The sequence below is a fragment of the Musa acuminata genome, chromosome BXJ1-2 (assembly GCF_036884655.1).
Source record: "Musa acuminata AAA Group cultivar baxijiao chromosome BXJ1-2, Cavendish_Baxijiao_AAA, whole genome shotgun sequence".
In the NCBI taxonomy this organism is placed as follows: domain Eukaryota; kingdom Viridiplantae; phylum Streptophyta; class Magnoliopsida; order Zingiberales; family Musaceae; genus Musa; species Musa acuminata.
The window spans coordinates 26,640,730-26,663,649 of NC_088328.1; the positions used below are offsets into that span (position 1 = coordinate 26,640,730).

General features: G+C 41.1%; 3 protein-coding genes and 1 long non-coding RNA gene across 6 annotated transcripts; 3 read left to right on the forward strand and 1 right to left on the reverse strand.

Annotated features, from left to right (window-relative positions):
* The first annotated feature begins 1,176 nt into the window (after positions 1 to 1,176).
* LOC135605988 (protein ESSENTIAL FOR POTEXVIRUS ACCUMULATION 1-like) lies at positions 1,177 to 10,464 on the forward strand. 3 transcript variants are annotated; one of them, XM_065096665.1, is made up of 9 exons: positions 1,177 to 1,532; positions 3,017 to 3,084; positions 3,271 to 4,200; positions 4,278 to 4,398; positions 4,959 to 5,783; positions 5,964 to 8,706; positions 9,469 to 9,596; positions 9,697 to 9,756; positions 9,848 to 10,464. In XM_065096665.1, the coding sequence occupies exons 1-9, from the start codon at positions 1,460 to 1,462 to the stop codon at positions 10,228 to 10,230; spliced, it is 5,331 nt and encodes a 1,776-aa protein (XP_064952737.1). In that variant the 5' UTR covers positions 1,177 to 1,459; the 3' UTR covers positions 10,231 to 10,464. The 3 variants fall into 3 exon arrangements, with proteins under 3 accessions (XP_064952737.1, XP_064952728.1, XP_064952734.1); XM_065096656.1 differs by having other exon boundaries at positions 1,178 to 1,532; positions 9,469 to 9,626; XM_065096662.1 differs by having other exon boundaries at positions 1,178 to 1,532; positions 4,278 to 4,389; positions 9,469 to 9,626.
* Positions 1,539 to 2,727, forward strand: LOC135605998 (uncharacterized). Its single transcript, XR_010484638.1, has 2 exons — positions 1,539 to 1,806; positions 1,895 to 2,727. It is a non-coding gene; the product is annotated as an uncharacterized LOC135605998 (long non-coding RNA).
* A 1,388-nt stretch (positions 10,465 to 11,852) lies between the features above and the next one.
* LOC103976283 (uncharacterized) lies at positions 11,853 to 13,011 on the forward strand. The gene has a single exon (XM_009391486.3). The coding sequence runs from the start codon at positions 12,058 to 12,060 to the stop codon at positions 12,931 to 12,933; it is 876 nt and encodes a 291-aa protein (XP_009389761.2). The 5' UTR covers positions 11,853 to 12,057; the 3' UTR covers positions 12,934 to 13,011.
* A 2,016-nt stretch (positions 13,012 to 15,027) lies between these two features.
* On the reverse strand, positions 15,028 to 16,313 carry LOC135606001 (probable BOI-related E3 ubiquitin-protein ligase 3). Its single transcript, XM_065096677.1, has 3 exons — positions 16,156 to 16,313; positions 15,793 to 16,060; positions 15,028 to 15,714 (listed from the first exon to the last, which is right to left on the reverse strand). The coding sequence occupies exons 1-3, from the start codon at positions 16,209 to 16,211 to the stop codon at positions 15,196 to 15,198; spliced, it is 843 nt and encodes a 280-aa protein (XP_064952749.1). The 5' UTR covers positions 16,212 to 16,313; the 3' UTR covers positions 15,028 to 15,195.
* Between the last annotated feature and the right edge of the window lie 6,607 nt (positions 16,314 to 22,920).

A 22,920-nucleotide genomic window follows, 5' to 3' on the forward strand; every position in this document is an offset into this window, starting at 1 on the left:
CACTAAGAATCATACTCATTTTTAATTTTATAAATTTTTACTAATTTAAGCATCAGAAATATCTTTGATTTTTTACATAGACTATGCGCGATCCAGTCCCATGTTAACTTCAAATTTCTACTGTGTGACATAGTGTTTGATAAAGAAATTCTAAGGAATATATATATACAATAATAAAAAAAAATATATTAAATAAAAAATACATTTGCTATAAAATGGAATATTAGAAAATATTTTTTTTTTTATTTTTAAATACTTACTATAATTTCTACATGAATTATTTCAAAATCCCTACTATTACCAAAGAAAACCCCCAAAAAATAAAATAGAAAACGAATAAATAATAGAAAAAAGTATAAAATTATTAAGAAAAAGATGTAATTGATTATTAAAATAAATAAATAAATAAAAATATTTTTAACTAAATTACACTAATTTAATTAATATCGAAATAGGAGTACCCAACACATTTTCATGTTCGGTAAGAAGTGACATTTTCCAATGTATTATTGTGTTGCGACCCACAATTAATGAACAACGTAAAAGACTATATACAAATATAAGTATTTGTATATATTTGTGCACTCACAAATATACCATCAACATAACAACTTGTGCACTCACAAAGTTGCATTCACCCACCCCACATTAGCCCTTTTGTGTTTTGCTCATCTCTCTCCTCCTTTAATTAACTGCATTCATATCAATCCAGCTTTCTGTTCCCCATATAGGAGCACAAAGTAAGTGACATTTGCTTGGAATCTAAGCATTCCTATTACATTTTATTGCCCATCAATGCAAATAGAGCCTCGAGTTGCAAAAGGATTGGCCAATTTGCTTGGATCCATGTCTAACTCGAACCGGACACATTGGGTTCCCGGTAAGTTGCTCCGCGCCCAAACCCATGCTATCCGAGTTGCCCGGAAGGAGAAATCAGCCCCGTTCGATCGCTGAACGGTGATCCAATAGGATCATGCCGCACATCGACTGATCGGATACTGAAACGCTCGCGGGTAGTCGTACCGCATATGTTTACTTGGTCGAGACCAAAGTAAGCACACCCTGCAAAAGATACCCCGCGTGGGGCCGGAGTTAGATAGCCACGTTACAGGTGGATTCGACTTTTATGATGGGTGGTTCGTTCGTGGGTGCCTCTCGATGCGAAACCTCCACTAGGGTTAGAGCTCCTCTGCCGGCGCACGTTTAGGAACGCGATCAGGTGGCTAATAGAAGGATCGAGGGAGATCAACCGTCGGATCGTCTAATCGACGGCGGTGTTCGATTGACTTGTCCTGGGGTCACGAATTAGTTCGAAGAACCCGAGGGATCGTGCTAACGTGCGCAGGCGTGGCTTCTCTCATTCCTCCATTTATCCTCCCCTCTTCCTTTTTCCCCATTCCTTCCCCCCCTCCGAGCAAGCAGCCACCACAGAGCGAGAGCAGGAGCTTGACTTCTAACGATGGCCGACCTCAGCAATGCCGATGGCCGCCGCGAACTCACCGTGGACCCCTCGCCGCACCAGACCGTAAAAGGTTGTGCCTCTGCCTCCGCCTCCGCCTATCGTCCAGAAACCCTAGCTCCGTCAAGGGTCTTTGTCCTTGGACTGCCGTGCTCCCTCTACTTGGGAATCAAATTGTTGATCATTCGCCTTGGGATGATGCTCTCTTCTTTTAGGGTTTCGCTGTTTGTTTATGTTGGTCTACTCTTTGAACGTTTCTTTCTTATTGGAAATACTGCTGCTCGAAGCTTTGTCGTTGGAGATATTGCGAGGCGATTTTTTGTTGCTTATTACAGTCTTAACAATCTGTAGGTTTTGCGGTAGATTGATCTTTCTTCCATAGAAGAAGAGGGAAAAGTTTGTAATGTTCATTATTCGCGTTCAACGACTGTGTAGGGCAAGTTATCCATCGTCTTATTTGATCAACGGGAAGAGTGTGGAAGGCGAGTTCATATCATTGCAGTTTTGACACGCCCGATCCTATTTTGGCAAGTGTAGAATCTAATCTTGAAAGTCGCGAAGAAAAATAAAAGGCAAAAAAAGGAGAAAGCTAGGACTAGAGGTAGGTAACAAAGTGACAATTAACACCATCGTTCCTCTTATATATTATAGCCTAGTGGAGTCACACTAAGACTGTGCAGCCGAAGGGAGTTAGTGATGTTCACCATTCGAGCATTGGAGTATGGTAATTTTTTACCATTCAACTGCATCAGCCTTTTTAAATGCTTTAAAATTAGAACGAAAGTAGGAATAGGCAAAAAAGAAAGTACTGGAGCAAGATCCCTGTACTGCTTTGGATGTATCCCATTGCTAATGTACAATTGTTTAAAGAACTTGCTTTTGGGCTATCATGTGTTTTCCTATAGTTGAAACTGCAAGGCTTTCTTTTATTTAATCATTCATCTGAACTTCAGTCTTATAGCATATGTCAAATAGCTGTTTGAGAAAGTTGCAGCGAGTGTTTGACATGTTTAAATAGCCTATCTAGGTATCTTCTTTTTTACCCTGAGTTCATGACACAGTAGAAGAAAGATTCCAAATTACTAATTTATGAAGACAAGGACAGACAGATTTACATTTTCAGAATCTGTTGGTTTTTTATCTGTCATTTCTTAAATGCAGTAAATTGTCATATTTAGTGAATACGTAGTTGTAAACAGCGGAGATATAATGGTCCTTGAAACGGATACTTCCTTTTGAGATAATTTAATTCATCTTTCAGACTTGAAGTACTTCATAGTTCATACTTAAGCTGTGTTGTTCCTTTAGGCTTGTTTCTGGTGATGTCATTCTAGTACCATTTATCAAATAACAATGGAGACTTGTGGGTCTTTTATCCATGAGCAGAAGAACCATATGATTCTTCATGCCTTTTCTTTAGTTCTAACAAACATGTTATGCTATCTAAATTATATTATATTAATATTATATAATTTTGAATTTCGTTCTCTTGCTATTCATTTACAATTGTCATTCTATTGCACAGTTTCTTCTACTTAAGATGTTCAACTTTTGCAGACATGCAAGGCTCTGACAATTCTATACCTCTTTCTCCTCAATGGCTTATATCAAAGGCTGTTGATAAGGTTAGTATTATGGCTGTGGTAAAGTAGTGCTCAGATAATTCATGCTTGCAGTTTTTTTAATCCGACATTCCTGTGGGGTCTTCAGCAAGCAATGATGGCTGTGGCAGCCATCATTGCACTGGTGTTACTTTATTTTGTTTGCTATTCCGAGTATAGCATGCAATTTTGAATCTTATTCTCATGCAGGAATTAGGCTCTCATCATGACAATAGACCAGATGCTGTGAAGGCATTAGGAGCTGGTGAAGACTTGTCTAATACTGGAAAGAGAAATGATGTTTTCAGGCCAGTCTTGCATAACCTAGAACCTGGGCGCCGAGATCGCTGGCATGATGAAGAAAGGGAAACTAGTTCCGCCATTCGACGAGACCGTTGGAGGGAGGGGGACAAAGAGCCTGGTGATTCTCGTAGGATAGAGCGATGGTCTGAAAATACATTCAGGCATTCTGGAGAAACACGCCGAATTCCGTCCGAAAGGTGGAATGATTCAGGTAACAAGGAAAGTGACCAGCGCCGTGAGAGCAAGTGGAACACACGCTGGGGGCCGGGTGATAAGGAGTCTGATAGCTGGCGTGAGAAGTGGTCAGACTCCGGCAAAGGTGGTAATGGAACTCCTGACAAAGGAACACCTGCGCCCTATCTTAGCGGTCATGGCAAGGACATAAACAACCATGGAAAGGAGACAGAAGGAGATGACCATTATTCTCGTTCATGGAGGTCCAACTATACGTTGGGCCGTGGAAGGGGAGATTCTTCTCACCACCAATTGCAGACACCTGTCAAACAGCCCAATATGATTGGCTACGGTAGAATAAGAGCAGAAAATGGGATATCATCTGCGCCTATTGGTCGAGGAAGGTTTAATTCTAGCATGAGCAGCACAAATAGTGATGCTTCACGTTCCCTTCACTTGGGTTTTTCTCATGAGAAGTCAGATGGTGCATCCGGAGACCTTTCAACTATAAGATATACTAGGATGAAATTGCTGGATATATACCGGACAACTGATATAAAAAGTTTTAGATTGTCATTAGATGAGTTTGTTGAAGTACCTTCCCTGACACAAGTTGAACCTCTGGAGCCTTTGGCTTTTTCTGCTCCGACTTCTGATGAATCGGTAATCAACTAGATTAATTTTATTGGCCATACTTCTTTCCATTTCTGCATGTCCTTATGCTTTTGGTGTCTGAGTAGGTTATCATCAAGGGAATCGACAAGGGAGAAATTGTGAGCAGTGGTGCTTCTCAGCTTATAAAGGAAAGCTCCATTGGGAGGACTAACACAGATGCTGTCTCATCACGGCAAAGTAAATTAGGTTCTGTTTGGTTTCTGGTTAATTTCTGTCACATATGAGATGTTTGATTGTTCTTTATAATTTCTAATCCTTTTGGATAGTCTAAATTATCGTGGATAGGCAGTGACCATGATTTATTAAATGCTGGGCTTGGTTATAAAGATGATACATCGACTATATTAAAAGTGATAATTTCAGCCCTCTGGAGAGTCCATCATATGGATAACAGTACTATTAACTCGAACATCATTTAGAGGTGGACATAATTAAATTTCTCTTTAATTCTGCCAAATAAAGTAAATGTAATAGGTACGTTTATTTCAAACCTATTGTTAAAATATGGGATATAGTTTGTCTTTTTCTTTCTTTCATGTTTTCTAGGAATCAATTTGGATTTTATGCATGAGGTCTAGCATCTAAAATCAAGTGTCATTACCGTCACATGCCTGAAATTGACAAAACTTACGAATATTTTTCCTCTCTTTTTGGCCTTAATTTTGTTTTAAGGTAATCTTACATTATGTTGGATGCAGTTCTTGTTAAGTAAGTTTCCCTAACATTGATTGTTAATCTCTTTGTAGATCTAGATGTGGTTCTTCCTAGTGCAGATGAGATGATTACTAAAGAAGTAACCAGGATGGAAAGTTCATCTCATTATGTTGTCCCACAGAAATCTCAGTCAGCTGGAGACCATAAATATGGTTCTAAATTTGATAGGAAAGATTTTTCTTTAGAAGTTGCATCAGTAGAGTCAGATATGAGTTCATCCCATCTGCAGAAAGATGTGGAATTTAAGCATAATACAGCTATTACCTCTTTATTATACAGAGATGGCCAATGGCAAGACACCGACAGAGTTTGTTTTCATTCAGATACAAAAAGTGATTCCAATAATAAAAGGCAATCAACTGAAGCTATGAAGGAAAGTGATAGTTTGATTTCCAAGGATGTGTTGATTGCCAGGAAGCTGCAGTCACCTTCTCCAGAAGATCTTTCTTTGTACTATAAAGATCCTCAAGGTCAAATTCAAGGTCCTTTTTCTGGAAGTGATCTTATTGGATGGTTTGAAGCAGGATATTTTGGTATTGATTTGCAAGTACGACTTGCGGGTTCTCCAGCTGATGCACCTTTTTCATCACTTGGGGATGTAATGCCACACCTACGGATGAAGGCAGGGCCACCACCTGGATTTGGCGTTGTGAAACACAGTGTTACATTGGACGAATCTCTTAAGGGAAAAATTGTTAATCCTGGTAGCATTCATTCAGGTCTTGGCGAAAATGTTCTTAAGAGTGGACAGAGAAACATGCATGACACTGCAACTGAATCACAGAATCGGTTTTTGGAGTCGTTAATGTCTGGTAACACGAGTGGTTCACCTTCAGAAAGGTTTTCTCTTAGTCGAGGTTTGTTAGTTGACTAAAATATTTATTTGAAACATAATTACTGGAAAACATTATCTGATGAGTTGCATGATAGATCACCACTTTTTTTCTTCTTGTGATTATGCAAATATTCTGTCTGCTTAGCTTCTGAGCATGCCTGTATCAGATAAGTTTTCTAACCTCCTCACTTTATCCATGCAGGTATGCAAGAATTTGGAGGGAGCACATCTGGCCGATTGCCCTCTGTGGTAGGAGAAAGTGGGAACGATATGAATTACCTCTTTGCCCAAGCCAGGTTGTTGGAGAGGCAAAGGTCATTACTGAATCCTCGTTCATATTGGTCAGAGGGTGATGTATCATCAATTGCTTCAAAAACAGATATAATCTCAGATTCTTCTGTGCCCCATTCTAAATTCATGCCTTCGGCTGGGGGCTCTCCCCCTCAAATTCTTCAGTCTCCTCAGCATGTTGACTTGTTGTCCTTACTGCATCCTGGAGCAGATAAGCCTCCTTCACGGTCTGTTAATTCTGGTGTGCCTTTTCGTCCAAACTTTTTAGAAGCACCAACTGTAAACAGCCCTATTTGTGGTGGTGTTGAGTTTCCAGCTGACATGTTAAACATGCATTATAATCAACCTATGCCTTCCCAGATCAGGTTAGGAGTTCAGCAGCAGGGTTTGCAATCTGCTAATCAGCCACCATTGCCTCATTTAATCACACAACATGGTGATCTTTCGTCTTGCTTAGTTCCACCCGAGAAAATGCTAACTTCTGAGATAAACCAGGATCCTCGTTTGTCGAATTTATTGCAACAACAGCATCTGCTGTCACAGCTACAGTTGCATTCTCAGATTCCTGCTGCTCAACTCCCTTCTCTGGAAAAGATCTTGTTGCTCCAGCAGCAGCAAAAGCAAGAGCAGCAGCAGCTCTTGATGCTTCAGCAGCAGCAGCAGCAGCAGCAGCATATGCTTTCGAAGGTCCTATCTAGTCATCAGTCTCATCAACAGTTTGGTGATCCTTCTTATGGACAGGCACCTGCTGCCATGTCAGCAGGTAATGCTGCTGTCAATCATCTTATGCTTCAAAGAACACATGAGGTACTTCAGATGAATCAGCAGAGGCCTGTTGCATATGAGTGTTCCGAGCAACCATCTTACTATCCGAATGTTAATATGCAAGGCACGCTGGATGTCAATTCTGTAAGCTCTGGATCTCTGTCCATGTGCTTACCACATCAGGTCTTTGACCAAATGTCTTGTTCAAAAGAATCAGATACTCAATTTTCACTGGATAATGATGATATTCCTAACCCTACTACTGTAGAAAAACCAGTGATGGCAGATAGTTTGACTTTCTTAGAGGCTATGAAGACATCTGAGGAACTAACTTCTGATCTCCAAAAGATCGATCAAAGCTTGGGTGATGCTGAGACAGACCATAAGCCACCATTGATATCTCAGACTCGAGCAGTGCCACCATTTGGTTCTGAAGCCCTGAATAATTTGGATTCTGTCGAGGGTGGTCAAACATCTCATGATTTTGTATCATCTATCTCTGATCAAGTACAAAATATAAATATTTCTGGCCATGAAGTTAAAGAAATGGTTGCAGAGGCACAAGTTAAAAAGGCTTCTGAAAAGAAATTAAAAAAGCAGAAGAAATCCAAGACAAAGATATCTGCAGACCCTGGTAAAGGATTGCCTAAGACGGTTTCCAGCCAAAGATCAAGTACTGACATTGAAATTGTTGGTACAAATGCTAATGAGGTTAAATCTGAAGTGCAAGCAGATGCTGAAGAGTCTCTCTGTGGGCCTTCATCTGGAACAGGAGTTGAAGGTTCTGTTGCATCCTCCACCGAGCATTCTGAATCTCTGAGATCACAGTTGTTATCCTCCGTGAATCTTGTAACTGCTGAATCTAAAACCGAAGGAGAAGCTGAATCTGGAGTGGTGGGGCCACTGACATCCAATTCAAAGGTAACTTCATCTCAGTGGGCATGGAAATCCTCTCCAGGTCTCAAGCCTAAGTCACTTTTGGAGATACAACAGGAGGAACAGCTGAGAGCACAGAAAGAAACATTGCTTTCTGAAATTGATGCAGTTCCTACATCTGCAAGAAGTCCACTGCCAGCTCCTTGGTCAGGGTTAGTCACCAACTTGGAAAATAAATTGAATGGTGATACCAAACAAGCTGCAACAAGTTCCGTGGTTAACTCTGAAAATAATCTGAAGTCGAAGAGCAGGAAAAGTCAGCTGCATGATTTATTGGCTGAAGAAGTTTTGACCAAATCAAGTAAAGAAGACACAGAGCTTTTTGTTAGTCGTGCTGAGGGTTTACTTCTACCACCTCCGACACCAGCTGGGTCCGACATTGATACATCTGCTGTTGATGATGATGACTTTGTTGAGGCTAAAGATACTAGAAAAGCCCGCAAGAAAGCATCAAAGTCAAAAGCTTCAGGAGTTAAGATCCCACAATCAGTTGGTATGGCTGAATTGTCTGCAGATCCGTCTCCTACTGAAAAGGCTAAAGGTACATGTCAGGTTCAACAAGAGAAAGAATTGTTGCCTGCTCTACCCAAGGGTCCATCTTTAGGAGATTTTGTTCTTTGGAAGGGGGATCAGGTAAGCTCTGCTCCTCCTCCAGCTTGGTCTCTGGACTCGAGGAAGCTTCACAGGCCGATGTCATTAAGAGACATTCAAATGGAGCAAGAGAAGAGGTCTGGAACCGTGCAGCAACAAATTTCAATACCAACTCCTGCAAAGCTCCAATCAAACCATGCTAGCCGTGGAAATGGGTCTTCTAGGCAGGATTCTGGATCATTTCCATCCAACACTGCATCATCCATTCATCTCGTTTCACAAGTTTCAACTCAGACAAAATCTAGGTCTGAAGATGATCTATTTTGGGGACCTAGTGAGCAATCAAAACCAGAACCCAAGAAGTACGTGCTTGGAATTGTGTTTTCAGAGTTCATATGTTAATTGCATTGAAATTCTGTCTTGAAGCTTATGTTTCCTTGCCACACATAGTTGTTTTGGTTTTGCTAACATTTTTCCTGCTATCTTTGTTACTTACAGATTAATTGGATTCATGTTTTATTTCAATAATTTACCTTTATCTGTATGGCTTTTATGCTTTTACTCTTTTGGCTCTTTTATCTGTTTGTCAAGTTGACCAAATCATATGATTCTTAAGTGTTCATATTGTCATTCTTGCAATATTACAGCATTATATCTTGGTGTCTGTCAAGTCGTGTCCTGCAACCCAGATTTTTATCTGCTATTGTTTAATTTTGATACGATTGTTTGAAACATGTACTGTTATAGTTTTAACTGAGATCACCTTTTAGTATTGTTGGCACGATTGCTTCTTTGTTTTTATTTATGCAACACTTGCTGTTATTATACCTTCTCTATTGTGTTTATTTTCACTGATCTATATGCCTCATTGTTCTGCCTTTCAAGAATGTGCATGGTCGATATAACTTGAGGGATAATTTTTTTTATTTTTTAAGCTGTTACCTTCTCTAGGATGAGTTTCATGAATCAATGGTGTTAAGCTTATATGAATTTCTTATGTAGGATAACTTTGTCATGATTTATACAATAGTTACAAAATTTGCTACTTTAAATTTCTGAAGTTTTGTGCTTAAAGAGGCCATTTTATCTAAGCAAACTGGGGTTGGCAACAACTATTGGTTTAGGCAACTGGTTAAGGGCACTCCTTCAAAAGGAGCTTCTGGAGCAGGATCAGGTCAGAAGCCATCAGGAAACAGACCTGTGGATCATTCTCTTTCAGCCTCACCTGGGCCAGTTGTGTCGGTTTCAAAGGGTAGGAGTGTTGCCACAACAAAGAACTCAGGTAAAGTTCGCCATTGGTTCGTTTTCTGATTTTGTTCTTGATACTGTTTTTTATGTTCTCTTATTTGCAGAAGCAGTGGAATTCAGGGACTGGTGCGTGAATGAGTGGGTCCGTCTTACGGGAACAAGTGGTACCATTATCAACTACCAAAACTGTTTTGCTCTTTTTTTGTGCTTAAGATAAGATTATCATTACTTAAAAATTTTTTCCAATTGTTTCAGATACAAGTTTTCTGGAATTTTGCGTAAAGCAATCAACTTCAGAGGCAGAAGTGCTACTGAGAGAAAATCTTGGTTCTTTGGACCGCAACCACGAGTTCATTGACAATTTTCTCAACTACAAGGAATTCTTGGCACCGGATGTCCTCGAAATTGCCTTCCAGCCACAGAAGTCCCGAAACACATCTGTACATAATACATCTCTTCGGAGTTCCAACACTGCTACTGATGCCGAGGAAGGCTTAGAGGATGGGTTAGATGGGCCATCCAAAGGACGGGGGAAGAAAAAGGGGAAGAAAGGGCAGAAGATGAACCCATCTATCTTAGGATTTAACGTAGTCAGCAACCGGATAATGAAGGGTGAAATCCAGAGCATCGATGATTAGAGGGGGTTAGTTGTGCCGAGTGTACATACATTATCTTGATAAACCATATGTAAATGTTGTCATCCTTTTCTCTGGCGGGTTTCCGCGCAAGTAGTTGGAACAGAATTACAGCTCGATCGATTTTGTAGGCAAGCAAAACCACCAGGCATGTGCTTTTGAATACAAAAAAAGCTTAGCCATGGTTGATTCAAAGGACTAGTCAGGCATTCAATGTTTTTTTGTTGGATTATTTCAGTCATGAACTCTTGATTCTCTTGGTTAAATTTTGACATGGTTGAAATTGCCCATGGAATTTTTATTTTTCCAAAAGCTGGGGATCAGCACTCACAGAAGTTTCAGCACCATGGCTGGCTTTGTACTGGTGATATTCTTGTCCATGTTAAAATAAATTATTAGACAAGTATAGGATATACAATCTTCGACTATGGCATTGTAAACGCCTACTCGAATAGGTTAGGAACATTAATGCCTATCTTTGATCTTGTTTTTTTAATTGTATTTCTAAAGTTTTGGAGAGAGGTCATCAGAGTTGTCAATATTTTGTTGTCTGAAAATCTTTAGCGTTGGGGGGAAATTTTTTCTTTATATTTTAGAGTCGCCTTTTACTTTACATTCATCGTTACATATCTTTTAAATTTAATTAAAATAAGAAAGATAATTATTAATTTATTTTTATTATCAATCATAGACGTTTTTTCTTTGATGATTCTTTGTGATTGATAATATGCTTTCTATTTATGTGCTTTACTCTTTTTTTTTTTGTTATGGTTTTTAATGTAAAGCAGAAGATATAAAAATTAGGATAATCATTTGAAAGAAAAGGGATGATTTTTTTTTTTTTAAATCTCTTTTGTGTTTTACTCGAAAGATGTCTTTTTGGCTTCGTCGTGATCGTCTTCGTCTCATTGCTTTAGCCCTGGTACGTCTACCTTGCATTCGCTTGTTATTTTCGTCTTGTCACTTTGATCTTCTTATTTTTGTCTTGCTATGGGTGTCTCATTCTCGTATCATCATTATCATCCTATCGTTTTCACCCTTATACTTTGATTCTATAACATTCTAATCCTTTATCTTTATCCAATTGTGAGACCTTTATACATCAACTATACCACTATCGCTTCGATCGTACATCGTTGCGATGAAGAGAGAACAAACATCGATGATATTTAAAATATTAGATAAAAAATATATCAAATGAAAAAAATAAAAAAAATAGGACATGTCATGGGAAAAAACCCAAAATAAAAAAATAAAAATTCTTTTCCCAAGAAAAATCGCCTTACAAAAAAATCGGTGGTTAAGTTTACATTCGGTGCTTAAACTTCATATTCTAAAAAACAAAAAAATAAACTTCAGATATGGAATGTTGACATGAATGCTATCACTAATTTGAATGTTGGAATGAGCGAGAGACACCTCTTGTCTTAACCTTCAGATCGTCGTACAGTAACGAATCTCGACGTCTTAACTATCAATGTCGATTATATAAATCTTTTGCACAGCAAAATTTATAATCTATTTTTCATATATATATATATATATATATATATATATATATATATATATATATATATATATATATATGTATAAATCTTTCTGATCTAACCTCAGAGATAGCGTAACTAATAAGATAATAAAATTTAGATCAGTAAAATAATCAGAAAAAGAAGATTAAGAAAAAAAAGGAAGAGATCTAAAGCACGAGATTTGAGGCGAGCTGTTAAGCACCGGACACCGGAAGCGGCACCGATATCGTCGCGGAATTAGTTACCGGAATCCTCAGGCTGGTTGGCGTCGGGGTCTTATTCTCCTCTCTCCCGCCAATCCATGCCGCTCCTCTCTTCATCTATTTTACTCATCTCAAACGCCAATCCCACCGACTCATCCCTTCTCTCGTCTTATTCCCACGCACGTCTTCCCCACATGAAAGGAGACGGAGATCACAAGCGTAGGAGGAACGGAGAAGGCGAGGACATGCCTCCCTCCCACCCCAGCGTCGAACTCACCCTCGGCTTGTCTTGCTCTCGTTCCCCGCCGAGTCCTCCCCCATCCTCCCAGACTCCTGCGGCCGCGCAGCCCCCTCCACGCCCAGGTTTTTCCGTCTTCCACGGTGCTTCCTTCTCCAACGGCGTCGCTCCATCGCCTCGGTTTGGTGGAACCCGCACCCGGCGCAACCCCACGCAGGGCCCCAAGGACGGCAGCAAGGGCGAGCTCGTCCAGCCCGCCTTTGCTTGGTCCACCGACCGCCGCGCCACCGTGCACTCCCTCGCCCACCTGCGCTCCCATGGCATCCGGGAGATCCGCGGCGTGGTGCAGTGCAAGCGGTGCGAGGCCAGCAGGGAGATCAAGTACGACCTGCTCGCCAAGTTCGACGAGGTGGGGGGCTTCATCCGCGCGAAGAAGCACCTCATGCACGACCGAGCGCCGCCGGAGTGGACGTGCCCTGTCTTACCGGGCTGCGACGCCTGCGGGCAGCCCAACTGCATGCGGCCAGTGATGGCCCAGAAGAAGCGCGACATCAACTGGCTGTTCCTGTTGCTGGGCCAGACGCTGGGTATCTGCAACCTCGACCAACTTAAATACTTCTGCAAGCACACCAAGAACCACCGCACCGGCGCCAAGGACCGCCTGCTCTACCTCACTTATCTCGGCCTCTGCAAGCAGCTCGACCCAGCCGGTCCATTCGATCCCTTATGTCACTGATCTAGCAAATCATGGTAGTTGTAGTCCGGTGCAGGTTAGATCAGATTGCCGCTCCTAATTCTGTTCCTCTTCATAGCATCTCCCCCAAGCAATTATAAAGCTAGATAATGTTGTCATTGACATTTGTGGACCAATAGGTCCACCTCACATGTTCTTATATCCGCAACCTTAACCTTAAATTATCAATTAAAGATTCTCTTTTTTTTTTTTAATAAAGATAATATATTAGGATGGATAATTTTTATCTATCAATATTATTCCCATTATTATTAGGATAATATATTATCTATCAATATTATCTCTTGTAATTTAAAGATTATGTTTTATTATTAAAATAATAAAATTAATATATGTTTTATTATTGAATAATTTGATATTGTAAAGTATAAGCATTTTACTTTAATTATTATTATTATTTTATTTTCTTTCAATATGATTTGATCTTTTATTTTAAGATATTTTGTAGGATATCTTTTTAATTTTCAGGATATTAGACTACTAACTGATTTAGATTTTAAGATTTAATATATGATTTCCTAATTTATTTATTATTAATCATCTAATTTTCACGCATTTTCTTGGTTTGGGCCGATGGAGGACAGCTCACGGCCCAACTATTTGGCCTACAACTGGCTCTGTTTCTTCCCCACCGTCGTCCTCATCGCTCTCCTCTCGCATGGCGTTAGTCATCGGAAGTCACCGGATGGGGTAGGCATTGAAATCCACAACCCCAAAAGAGAGGAGGACTGGCGTAGGGCGTGTTCTCGGACATCAATCTTAGGTGGAAAGTTAAATGCTGTCATCTCCTCCCTCTACTTTTTGTAGTTCTTGGCTAGCTGCCGATTCTTATGTTGACCCCTTCCCCTCCATTACCTTTCTAGCATGGCCTACCTCACTCACTGTAAGAGATAGCGAGCGTGTCGTATTAAATACTTGGGCCAGTCCTAAAGATCATGAAATATGATATCTTCGACAAGGAGCACAAACAACATGCATGCCTATTAGAGAGAGAGAGAGAGAGAGGGAGAGTTTTATGTTCCATGTTCATGATGATGGCCTAAGATGCCACCACCACCCCAAGTGCCTTAACTTTGTTGGGACAGCCAGCTCAAGAAAATAAAAAACACAGCATGGGCTTGATCAACATGCCTCCAGCACAATGAGATCAATCATCACCCAACTCACTGGATATCAGAAAAATCAATACTTTTGTCTTCCAATGCTCGTAGTGCAAAAGTTTCCTTACAGATTTGTGCCACTTTCTTCACCATTCTTCATCATCTTTAAGGCCCCACGACTCACCATACCAAGCTTTATCCTGTGCAGTTTCACCCCTATATCCACTCCACCTCACAGAACCCCCAAAGTCCTCATACCTTTACACTGTCGAGAACTTTTAGCCATGCTTTTTATCCGCCTAACATTCTCCTCCTCAGAAGCTTATTCCTATTCCTCAAGAATACCAAGCGACTGCCGTGATGCAACAAAGCGAAACCTTTCAGTGCACAACAGCTTTGAGAGCCTCCAGTACTTCAGTCACCATTAGCAAGTTGGGTAATCCACTTCAAAAGTCTCTCATGCTGCCTCTCGGTCAAGTCACTTCGATCTCACTTGGCAAATAAACTTTAGTAAAATGGAGCACAATTCTTCAGCATCTTCCCTCGGGGAAAGCCAGAAGACCTGGTAGATGCTCCCTTCTCGAGGAACAAGTGGCGTCTCCATTAGGCTCTGCCACTGATCTCAATCCCATCGCCTGCAATGGTTTCTGATGGGTTCCAGTATTCACCGCCCTAGACAAGGCCAGCAAGTATTAGGAGGTCAATTCATGCCTTTGACTAGTTCGTAGATACGACCGGAAAGCGGTCGCCAAGGGACGATCGAACGCGTGGCGACATGTGGTGATGGCCACGACAGACGCTTCCACTTGGGGATCGACGAAGGTTTGTTGCGTTTACCAGGTCAAAGGAACATGAACACCAAGATAATTAATTACCTTTTCTTTGGTTTTGATGAGTTAAGGATCTGTTGATTTAGAGAATCCTTTAGTTACTTCAGATGATCGAGATGATCAAATGAAGTGACCGACAGATAGTATTTGGATTGAATCGAGTTGGATTCATTGCAGGCATGTTCATGAACTTGTTGTTCATGGAGGATATCTACACGGATACAAGAAATCTAATGTGTGGGAGAAGAACAGAAACAGTATGAAGCTAGGAAGGGATGGCGAAGGCAGAGTGCCCTGTTGTTCTTGGAGTACTCTCAAGACATGTTTACATGGACGATGCCGTTCTTGATGCAGTTGCAGATGGGGCATGCGTCCACGGTGGGGCCGCAGGTCATGCAGAGGCAGAGATGCCGGCATGGGAGAAGCAGCACCGACGGCTCGCGCTCGCGGCAGCTCCAGCAGCCTCTCCTCCACTCCCTCCCCAGTCCGATGTCCTCCTCGTCCTCTGCGTTGTCCCCGCAGCAGCACGACTCGGCGTCGTCGGCGGTCGCCGGTGCTTCGTTCACCATCACCTGCGCCGCCAGGACCTGCTCGAGGTTGGTCCTCAGCACGTTCGCCGTGGCCTCGTTGCTCTGCGCCAGGTTCCGCCAGATCTGGTTCTCCGCATACAGGCTCTTGATGCGCTCTTCCAGCGCCCAATTCAACTTCCCGACCCTCGCGATCTCTTCCTCCTTGGCTTTTATCCGCTTCGACACGTCCTCCTCCACCGCCGCCACGACCTGCCTCGCGAACATCCTCCGGCGCTCCGCCAGTCCCGCTCGCACCGTCTCCGCCTGCCTTTGCCAATCCCAACCCATCAAAAACCGCAACTTCCGATTAACAGAGAAGCCTATCCCAGTCAAGATAATTACATGCTGCAGGATGACGCGATCGAAGTCGAGCGACTGCCGCTGCAGGAGGGAAGATACGTCATCGCCAAGAAAGGAAATCGGGCACGGCCGCTTCCTCGACGCCGCGGCGGCAGCGACGACGTCGTTGAAGGTGAGGCCGCTATCAGAGGCGGCAGCAGAGACCGGGGCCAGCGAGTTGCAGGCGGCGTTCGCACCGGGGACGGGCGAGATGAATCCCATCTGCATGTCGTAGAAACTTGGCTGGTTGCTCGTGCTGCCAATGATTTCACTGCACCAAGATCACCACCACCATAATAAGAACAATAAAGAGCTAGAAGACATGGCCATATCAGAGAGAGAGAGAGAGAGATGAGAAGTTGGTACCTGGTTCTTACGGGTTGTGAGGGGAAGGGGTGAAGATGGTGAGCGTCAACTGCCATGTTATCGGGGTGGGGAAGGAATCGGTGGGAGAGAGGGGCATGCAATGGGAATGGGGTGGCAAGAGGTGGGATTTATTGGCGGGGGGGGGGGTTTGGTTCGAAGAGAGAGAAGGAAGGAAAGGATAGGGAGGGGGGGAGGAAGGATTTGGTCACTGGGTTGGTGCCTTAAATTTCGTGCACGAGCACCCACGTCTCTCTAACGCTTCAGGCCAAACATCCGTGTACGTTTCTCGGAAGCGATGGGCGCACTGGCGGAGATTGGTTTTTCTTTGGGGGGAAGCGGAGGTGACACGCGGGCCGCAGCAGGGGGGCAGCGCCGAGGTCACGTGGGGGGAGCGGCGATCTCGGTCGTCCCGTGGCCGAGGTGAGTGGGCCGCGGCCACGTGCGGGCCATAGGTGGAGGAATGCGCCCACCACCACAGCCAGGGTGGGGGGCCCGCCGGCGTCCCCGCCTTTGGACTCTCCCGTGGCGCTCTTCCCCGTGCCTCCGTCGTCCCTTGCCAATAAAACAAAACAAAAAAAATTCATGAAATAAATAAAAAATAATTGTATCTGATAAATATTTTGATTATAGTGAGATAAATATGAGTTGATTATAGAATTTAATTTGAAGATATGTTTACTTGAAGTTAGGATTTATTAAATTAAGAATTAAGATTTATTTTATCCCATGTGATTTTATTTATAAATCACTTAAGTCGATTTATTATATTTTTGAAAACAAATCTTATAAGTCATTCTATGTTAAAGTTTACACATATTAACTCATAATAAATTATTAATATAATTATATATATAATTTAAGTTTTAAAAAATAATTAAAAATTATTTTAATCTTATGGTTATAACCATGGACCACTTAAGTCCTTATGGCTTATTTGTGTCTAAAATAATTCATATATTTTTAAAAACATAATATATAAGTTCCTCCTATTTGATTTAATAGATTTTAAAGTTTCCTTACGTAACCTGTTGACTTTCAATAAATCATTAATATAATGACACATGTAATTTAAGTTTTAAAAAAATTAAGAGCACTATTAATAGCGGAAGGAAGCATCATAGTAAGGTGTAATACGGACATAGCCTATTCGGCATTAATGACAAGTTAAGAAGTTTCTGGTCCTATATTAGGTGGATGTTTGTCGACTAGTCCAACGCTACACATATAGTGGTCTTTTAGTCTCTTTTCCTTCTCTAGAGCCTCTTCATCTCCATCGTCTCACATTTTATCTTCTCATACTCCCTCACTAGCTACGCCTATGACATGATTGTCCAACTCTCCCTCACTTTCGCCTATGGCCTCTCCTACCTCTACCTCTCAGCCTTCGTCCACTACAATGGCCTCCATCGCTTCCTCTTCATCGACAAGATGGATCTTAACCCTTTTTTTAAATTTAAATTATATTTATCATTATATTAATAATTTATTGTGAGTCAATATGTATGTAAACGGACTCTAATATATATTAACATAGACTTGACGCGAGAAACTTATATGCTATATTTTTTAAAATGTAAGAATTATTTTAGATACGAGTAAACTATAAGGACTTAAGTGGTCAATGATAAAAATCACATGGGCTAAAATGAATCTTAATTATTTTTAAAGTTAAATTATATATATCATTATATTAATAATTTATTATGAGTCAACGTGTAAATTTTAACGTGACCCTTGACGAGAGGAATTTATATGTTATATATATTTTTTAAATATAGTAATTATTTTATATATGAGTAAATTATAAAGACTTAAATAATATATGATCAAAATTATATTGGTTAAAATAAATCTTAATCCTTTAATTAATGAGTCAACTCTACCATCAGAATAAATCATAATAATAAGGCATGCAAAATAACATAAATACATTTCTGTTCATAACCAGTGAAACGTATGATCTCTTGCTTTCCTGTTTGCCACGGATGACAGGTTTGTGTCCCCTAAACCTCTCAATGAGTGCCTCCTGACCGAGAATTAAATTGCGATCACAGAAGTGAATCCTGAAGCAGACTGAGTTGGGAGAAGTGTTCATGCACCAGTCATCCGCACTCCATTCCAGAAGCCATTCAGCATCCGAAGACCAGAAGAAAGGAATGGGGGATAGGAAAAGGAAGGATAAAAAAAAGAAAGAAAAAAAAAGGAGAAAGTAGAAAGTGAATGGTCATGAAAAAGCATACAGATAGGTGCATGTGATCTTCACTAACCATCCCATGACTCCATTATTGTTCCCATCAACCCCAACCACACTGCTGCCCCCCCCCCCACCTTGCTGAAGTACCAACACTGCAACACCATCAAAAGTTGATGACAGGAAAAGGTCGCCACCCACACTGCTAAATATCGGTTTAGGTGGATCAAAGGCAGGTTTTGATAGCAACAACAGAGGGATAAGAGGAAAAAAAAGGAAGAGGAGGGAGAAGATAAGAGACATTTGTGTTGGGCAATTGCAGAGCACCTTCACTTTGTGGGGGACAACCTTTTACTTCTCATATCCAGCTTGCAGATGAATCCTCAAAGAACACTGGTGAAGTACCATCGCCACCCAAAGTTTCTTTTCTTCGTTCTATCCCATTCGATAAGGATCTCACTTGCCACTCTCTTCTTTCTCCCTGCATCTCTTTCGTTTTTCTTGCGTCGACTCCATCGATGCGATAACCGATCAATTAATTTGTTCTTGTTCCTCCTGTACTCGAAAGTAAGTACTTCTTCCTCGCTTGCGCTTTTGATCACCGGAGAAGCCCTTCCGATTGGTTCCGCTGCCGGAATCCATGCTTTACTGTGACCTTTGTTGGGCACCAAACAAATGAATGCAAAGTCTCCATTGAGCTGCCGTGGGGTTCACCACCTCCACCTAAGTTCCTTTCGCAGCAGGAACATGGCCATACGTGGGTCCTCAAGATCACACATGCAGTGTGAGGTCTCCGCCAGGGCATCAATGACTTTGGAAAGCTAACAGGAACCACCGAGGACAGGAATAAAGAACAATCATGGAGGGCATGCAAATCTGGAAGTGGATGGAAGAATTTAAAGAAGCTCCGATCCTAAACATCAAAAGTTAGGCAAAGCAATACGAAAAGCTGCAAGATCTTAGCAGAATCCATGCACCTTGGATCCAACTTATGGTCATTATCATTCAACTTAGTGTTGTTCACTGTCAACATTACCCAACGAAGAGTGGAAGCAAAAGGAAAACCCTCATAAGAAGTCCAGATAACTCACAAGAAATCATGTCTTCTGATGGTGGAAAGCAATAAGTGCTTGGTGGCCGATAATGGAATCATATAAAGTTGGGCACAGTAGGAGGATTTGAACATGATAGAAAGGAGAGATGGATTCATCCAATGGAAGGAAGGTCACCAGTTAGATCTAAAGAGACTTCAAGTTGCAGCCACTCTAAAAGAAAAAGTTACTCAGCATCCATGATTCCACCATCCTTTGGTTTCCTGGAGAGAGTTTCTTGATAGCAAACACAGCCAGCCATTTTGCAGGATTTTGTTGCAGCCTGAAACACCAAGCATCTGTTCCCCCACTACCATAAGAGAAAGCAGCATGCCTCCACATCATGACACTCAGCATTCTAAGCCTGTCATGTCAAGACAATGCATGATGTGGTAGCTTGCTGTGCATGCACAGTACCATCATTGATCCCACTTCAACCTACTAAATAGTTGAATTGTATCATCCATCCAGTTTCATTTTGTTGCTTCTTTCCATCAACAAGTTTCATTCGAGACCTTTAAGCAGCACCCTTACTGCAGTTGGGTTCGAGACCTATAATTTAAAGAAGTGAAATCAAACAGAGCATTCATAGCTTTCAGGACGCTGAAGTTCTCACTGCCACATTGCCTTGGACTATTAATGGAGATGGAAAATGCCAATGAAAAGTAAACTCTTAGGTTCTTCAAATCATAACAAAGCTATAATGCCAAATCTCCCACTCTCTGAGAAAACTTCAACACTTAGCATCAGGTTGAGACAGAACTCTTAGCAAAGCTAGTTGTGGACATCACATTCCCTCAATGGAGAAGGTTTGCTTAGCTGAAAGAACCATAAAAACAATCCTACTCTGAAAAGTTTCTGCAGATACCAACTTTCCTTTCTCCTGAGAATTTTGCATTAATCATTCTTTTATTTAGTAGTTAAACTTTTCTTTTCTTAGTTTCAAATTCTTGGAGAAAGCATATGAAAGTCTACTGTGCCATCACTCTGTATTAATATGAAATTGAATTCAAGGGGACTAAAAAGGTGAACAAGCATGATCAAATTAGATTCACATAGCCAGCTTCAAAGCAGAAAATTGAAGCACCATGCACAATCTAATTATTCTATGCTAAATTTGGCAGAGTCAACATCACATGGATATTTCAGATAATAAATTGGATTATTCTTACACCACAGTTTTCGAGGTCAGGTAGCACCTACCCCCTTTTTAATATATTTAGGCTCTCAAATTAAAATCACTTCAATGTTTGCATAATCCACATGGTTCTGCAGTAGACCTATTGATTCTTAAATTGCTATTGCCTACTCCACACCAATTAGCAATCAACCTTACATATGACTCTAGACACTAAAGTGAAAACATCATGCAAAGCTGATGATACACTGAAATATTCAGCAAAAATTTACAACTTGAGTTCTCCATAGGAACTGGGCTCAATTTAATTTCTGATGGCAATTTTGTTCCACCATCAATGATGAATGTATCCAATTACAACAAATGTCTTGTTTTTTAATTTAAACCTTCCAATTCCAGTCATAACTCATCACTACAGTCAAGAATATTCAAGTGTAAGGATGTACAGGAGATGCAGATCCCATGACCAAACTAGAGTAGTAGTCCATTCATCATGTGAGTAGCTGAGGCTGCCCAATCTTGGCCAAAACAATTGATTCAACCTTTTGAAGAGAATGGGCTCAGCTATGCAAGTGGAATGCTTCTGCTTGCTGGTCATAATTCCCTCTTCCTTGCCACACCTTGCCTCTTGACCTCCCCAAGGAGCTTGGCAGTGATGGTTTAACCAAGTCATCTCCATCTTGATCATGTCCTATAAGTTACAGAAAGTTGCAACATGTCAAAGGAATGAGGCAGCATAATTTCCTAAAGGAATGAGGCAGCATAATTTCGTAAGTATGATGGAACTCCTACGTGGGAGCTTCTTCTAGGTATTGAAAATACTACCTTAGGAGCAAATCTTCATAATTTTTGAGCTCTAGCCTATGGATCCACATATTATAGAGAAATATTTCATCTACTCCAGTAGAGATGCGATTGCTGAAGTTGCAGAAAGGAAACTGATCCACATATTATCCGAGTACAGCTATCACTTTCAACTACTTGTATAACATAAACTATTTCATTAGTAGTATAGGATTCTGGTTAACTCCATTTCCTGGAAGTTCCATCAGTCAACATCCTCCAGAGAGAAGGATCAGCAGGAAGGATCTAATCATGGTAATCTCTGGAAGAAATGTTTTACTCCCAAACTTGGACTCTTTCTTTAGCCATAGGAACTAAATATGCATTCTGACATGATGGCAATGTCTGTTGTGTGTCATCTGCAAGCTCAAAAGAACAACTCTAAGAAGCAAGAAAATGATTCCTGATTGCTGACAAGTTAGTCTATGTAAACTTTCCTGTGATTGACATTGATGGTATGTACTCAAAGAAGATGGAAAAAAAAAATGTTGATTGAAGAACTTGGAAATTAGGTAACAGAAAATATCTTCACACAGAATTCTGAGAAGCTCTACTGACAATGTTTCATGTGAGACAAGATACAAATGGATTGGTATATATGCATCACTCTTGGCAAATTTAGCTTGGTTAATGATGTAGGGGCCAGCTAACATTGTTGGAATCACATTGTCAAACAGCCTGATTTCTTTCCTAGTTGTTGTGCATCATACAGTAGTGCCTGTGGAATGTTTTCTTTGGCAGAAGATTTCAACTTCTTCCTGAAGGCTGTTCAACTTGCATGCAAGTACTGTGTTTCTCCACCATGTTGGTGGGAACACTGTATCTATTCCATATGTGATGCATACATGAAAATGACTTTCTATATTTAGACCCTGTACACCAGACAAAATGAAAGAATACACAATGTCAACAGTGTCACAGGGGAACATGAGAGCCTAAGAGTGTGTCACAGGAAGCTTCAACTTTGCTGGAGTTACAAGCCACTGAAAGCTTTTCCATTGCCCATGTGATGAGACACAAATTTTGACTGAACTATCATCCATGAGAATCTCATTATATCAGACAAGCCTCTCATGTTGCTTGAGACCACATAAGAGCCTTGATGTGAAATCACTTTTGAAAAGCAGATCCTCCAAGATCCAAATTGCTCGAGTGAGTCAAAGGAAGACCGCTGTTGGGGGAGTGGAAGGGTGAGACACACAATACATCCACCAAATCAACTGCACTCTTCCTTTCGACCAAGACAAACATATGGATTGTCAATGATGATGATGCAAGAAAAAGACTGCTTGCTTGATTGATTGGTTAAATGGCTCATTTGTCAGAACTTTTAGCATGCAGGATGTGGTAACCAGTGGAGGTTGAGTGACCTGAGAAGCTAAAACTTTTCATGATCTTGATGTGTATCATAGCTTAATGATCTGCTCAATACTCTGTCATCAACCAAAACTTGGCTTAGGCATCCATTAGCTTTGATCACCCTCATGGAATCATTGCTTCAA

What these genes read in the sequence shown, in the direction of transcription:
- LOC135605988 (XM_065096656.1), top strand. Translation starts at nt 1,460, where the DNA reads ATGGCCGACCTCAGCAATGCCGATGGCCGCCGCGAACTCACCGTGGAC. An exon ending in GCCGCACCAGACCGTAAAAG is followed by an intron (nt 1,533 to 3,016) that starts GTTGTGCCTCTG and finishes CAACTTTTGCAG; the next exon opens with ACATGCAAGGCTCTGACAAT. An exon ending in AAGGTTTTCTCTTAGTCGAG is followed by an intron (nt 5,784 to 5,963) that starts GTTTGTTAGTTG and finishes TTATCCATGCAG; the next exon opens with GTATGCAAGAATTTGGAGGG.
- LOC103976283 (XM_009391486.3), top strand. Translation starts at nt 12,058, where the DNA reads ATGCCGCTCCTCTCTTCATCTATTTTACTCATCTCAAACGCCAATCCC.
- LOC135606001 (XM_065096677.1), bottom strand. Translation starts at nt 16,211, where the DNA reads ATGGCAGTTGACGCTCACCATCTTCACCCCTTCCCCTCACAACCCGTA. An exon ending in TCACAACCCGTAAGAACCAG is followed by an intron (nt 16,061 to 16,155) that starts GTACCAACTTCT and finishes ATCTTGGTGCAG; the next exon opens with TGAAATCATTGGCAGCACGA. An exon ending in ATCGCGTCATCCTGCAGCAT is followed by an intron (nt 15,715 to 15,792) that starts GTAATTATCTTG and finishes TGGCAAAGGCAG; the next exon opens with GCGGAGACGGTGCGAGCGGG.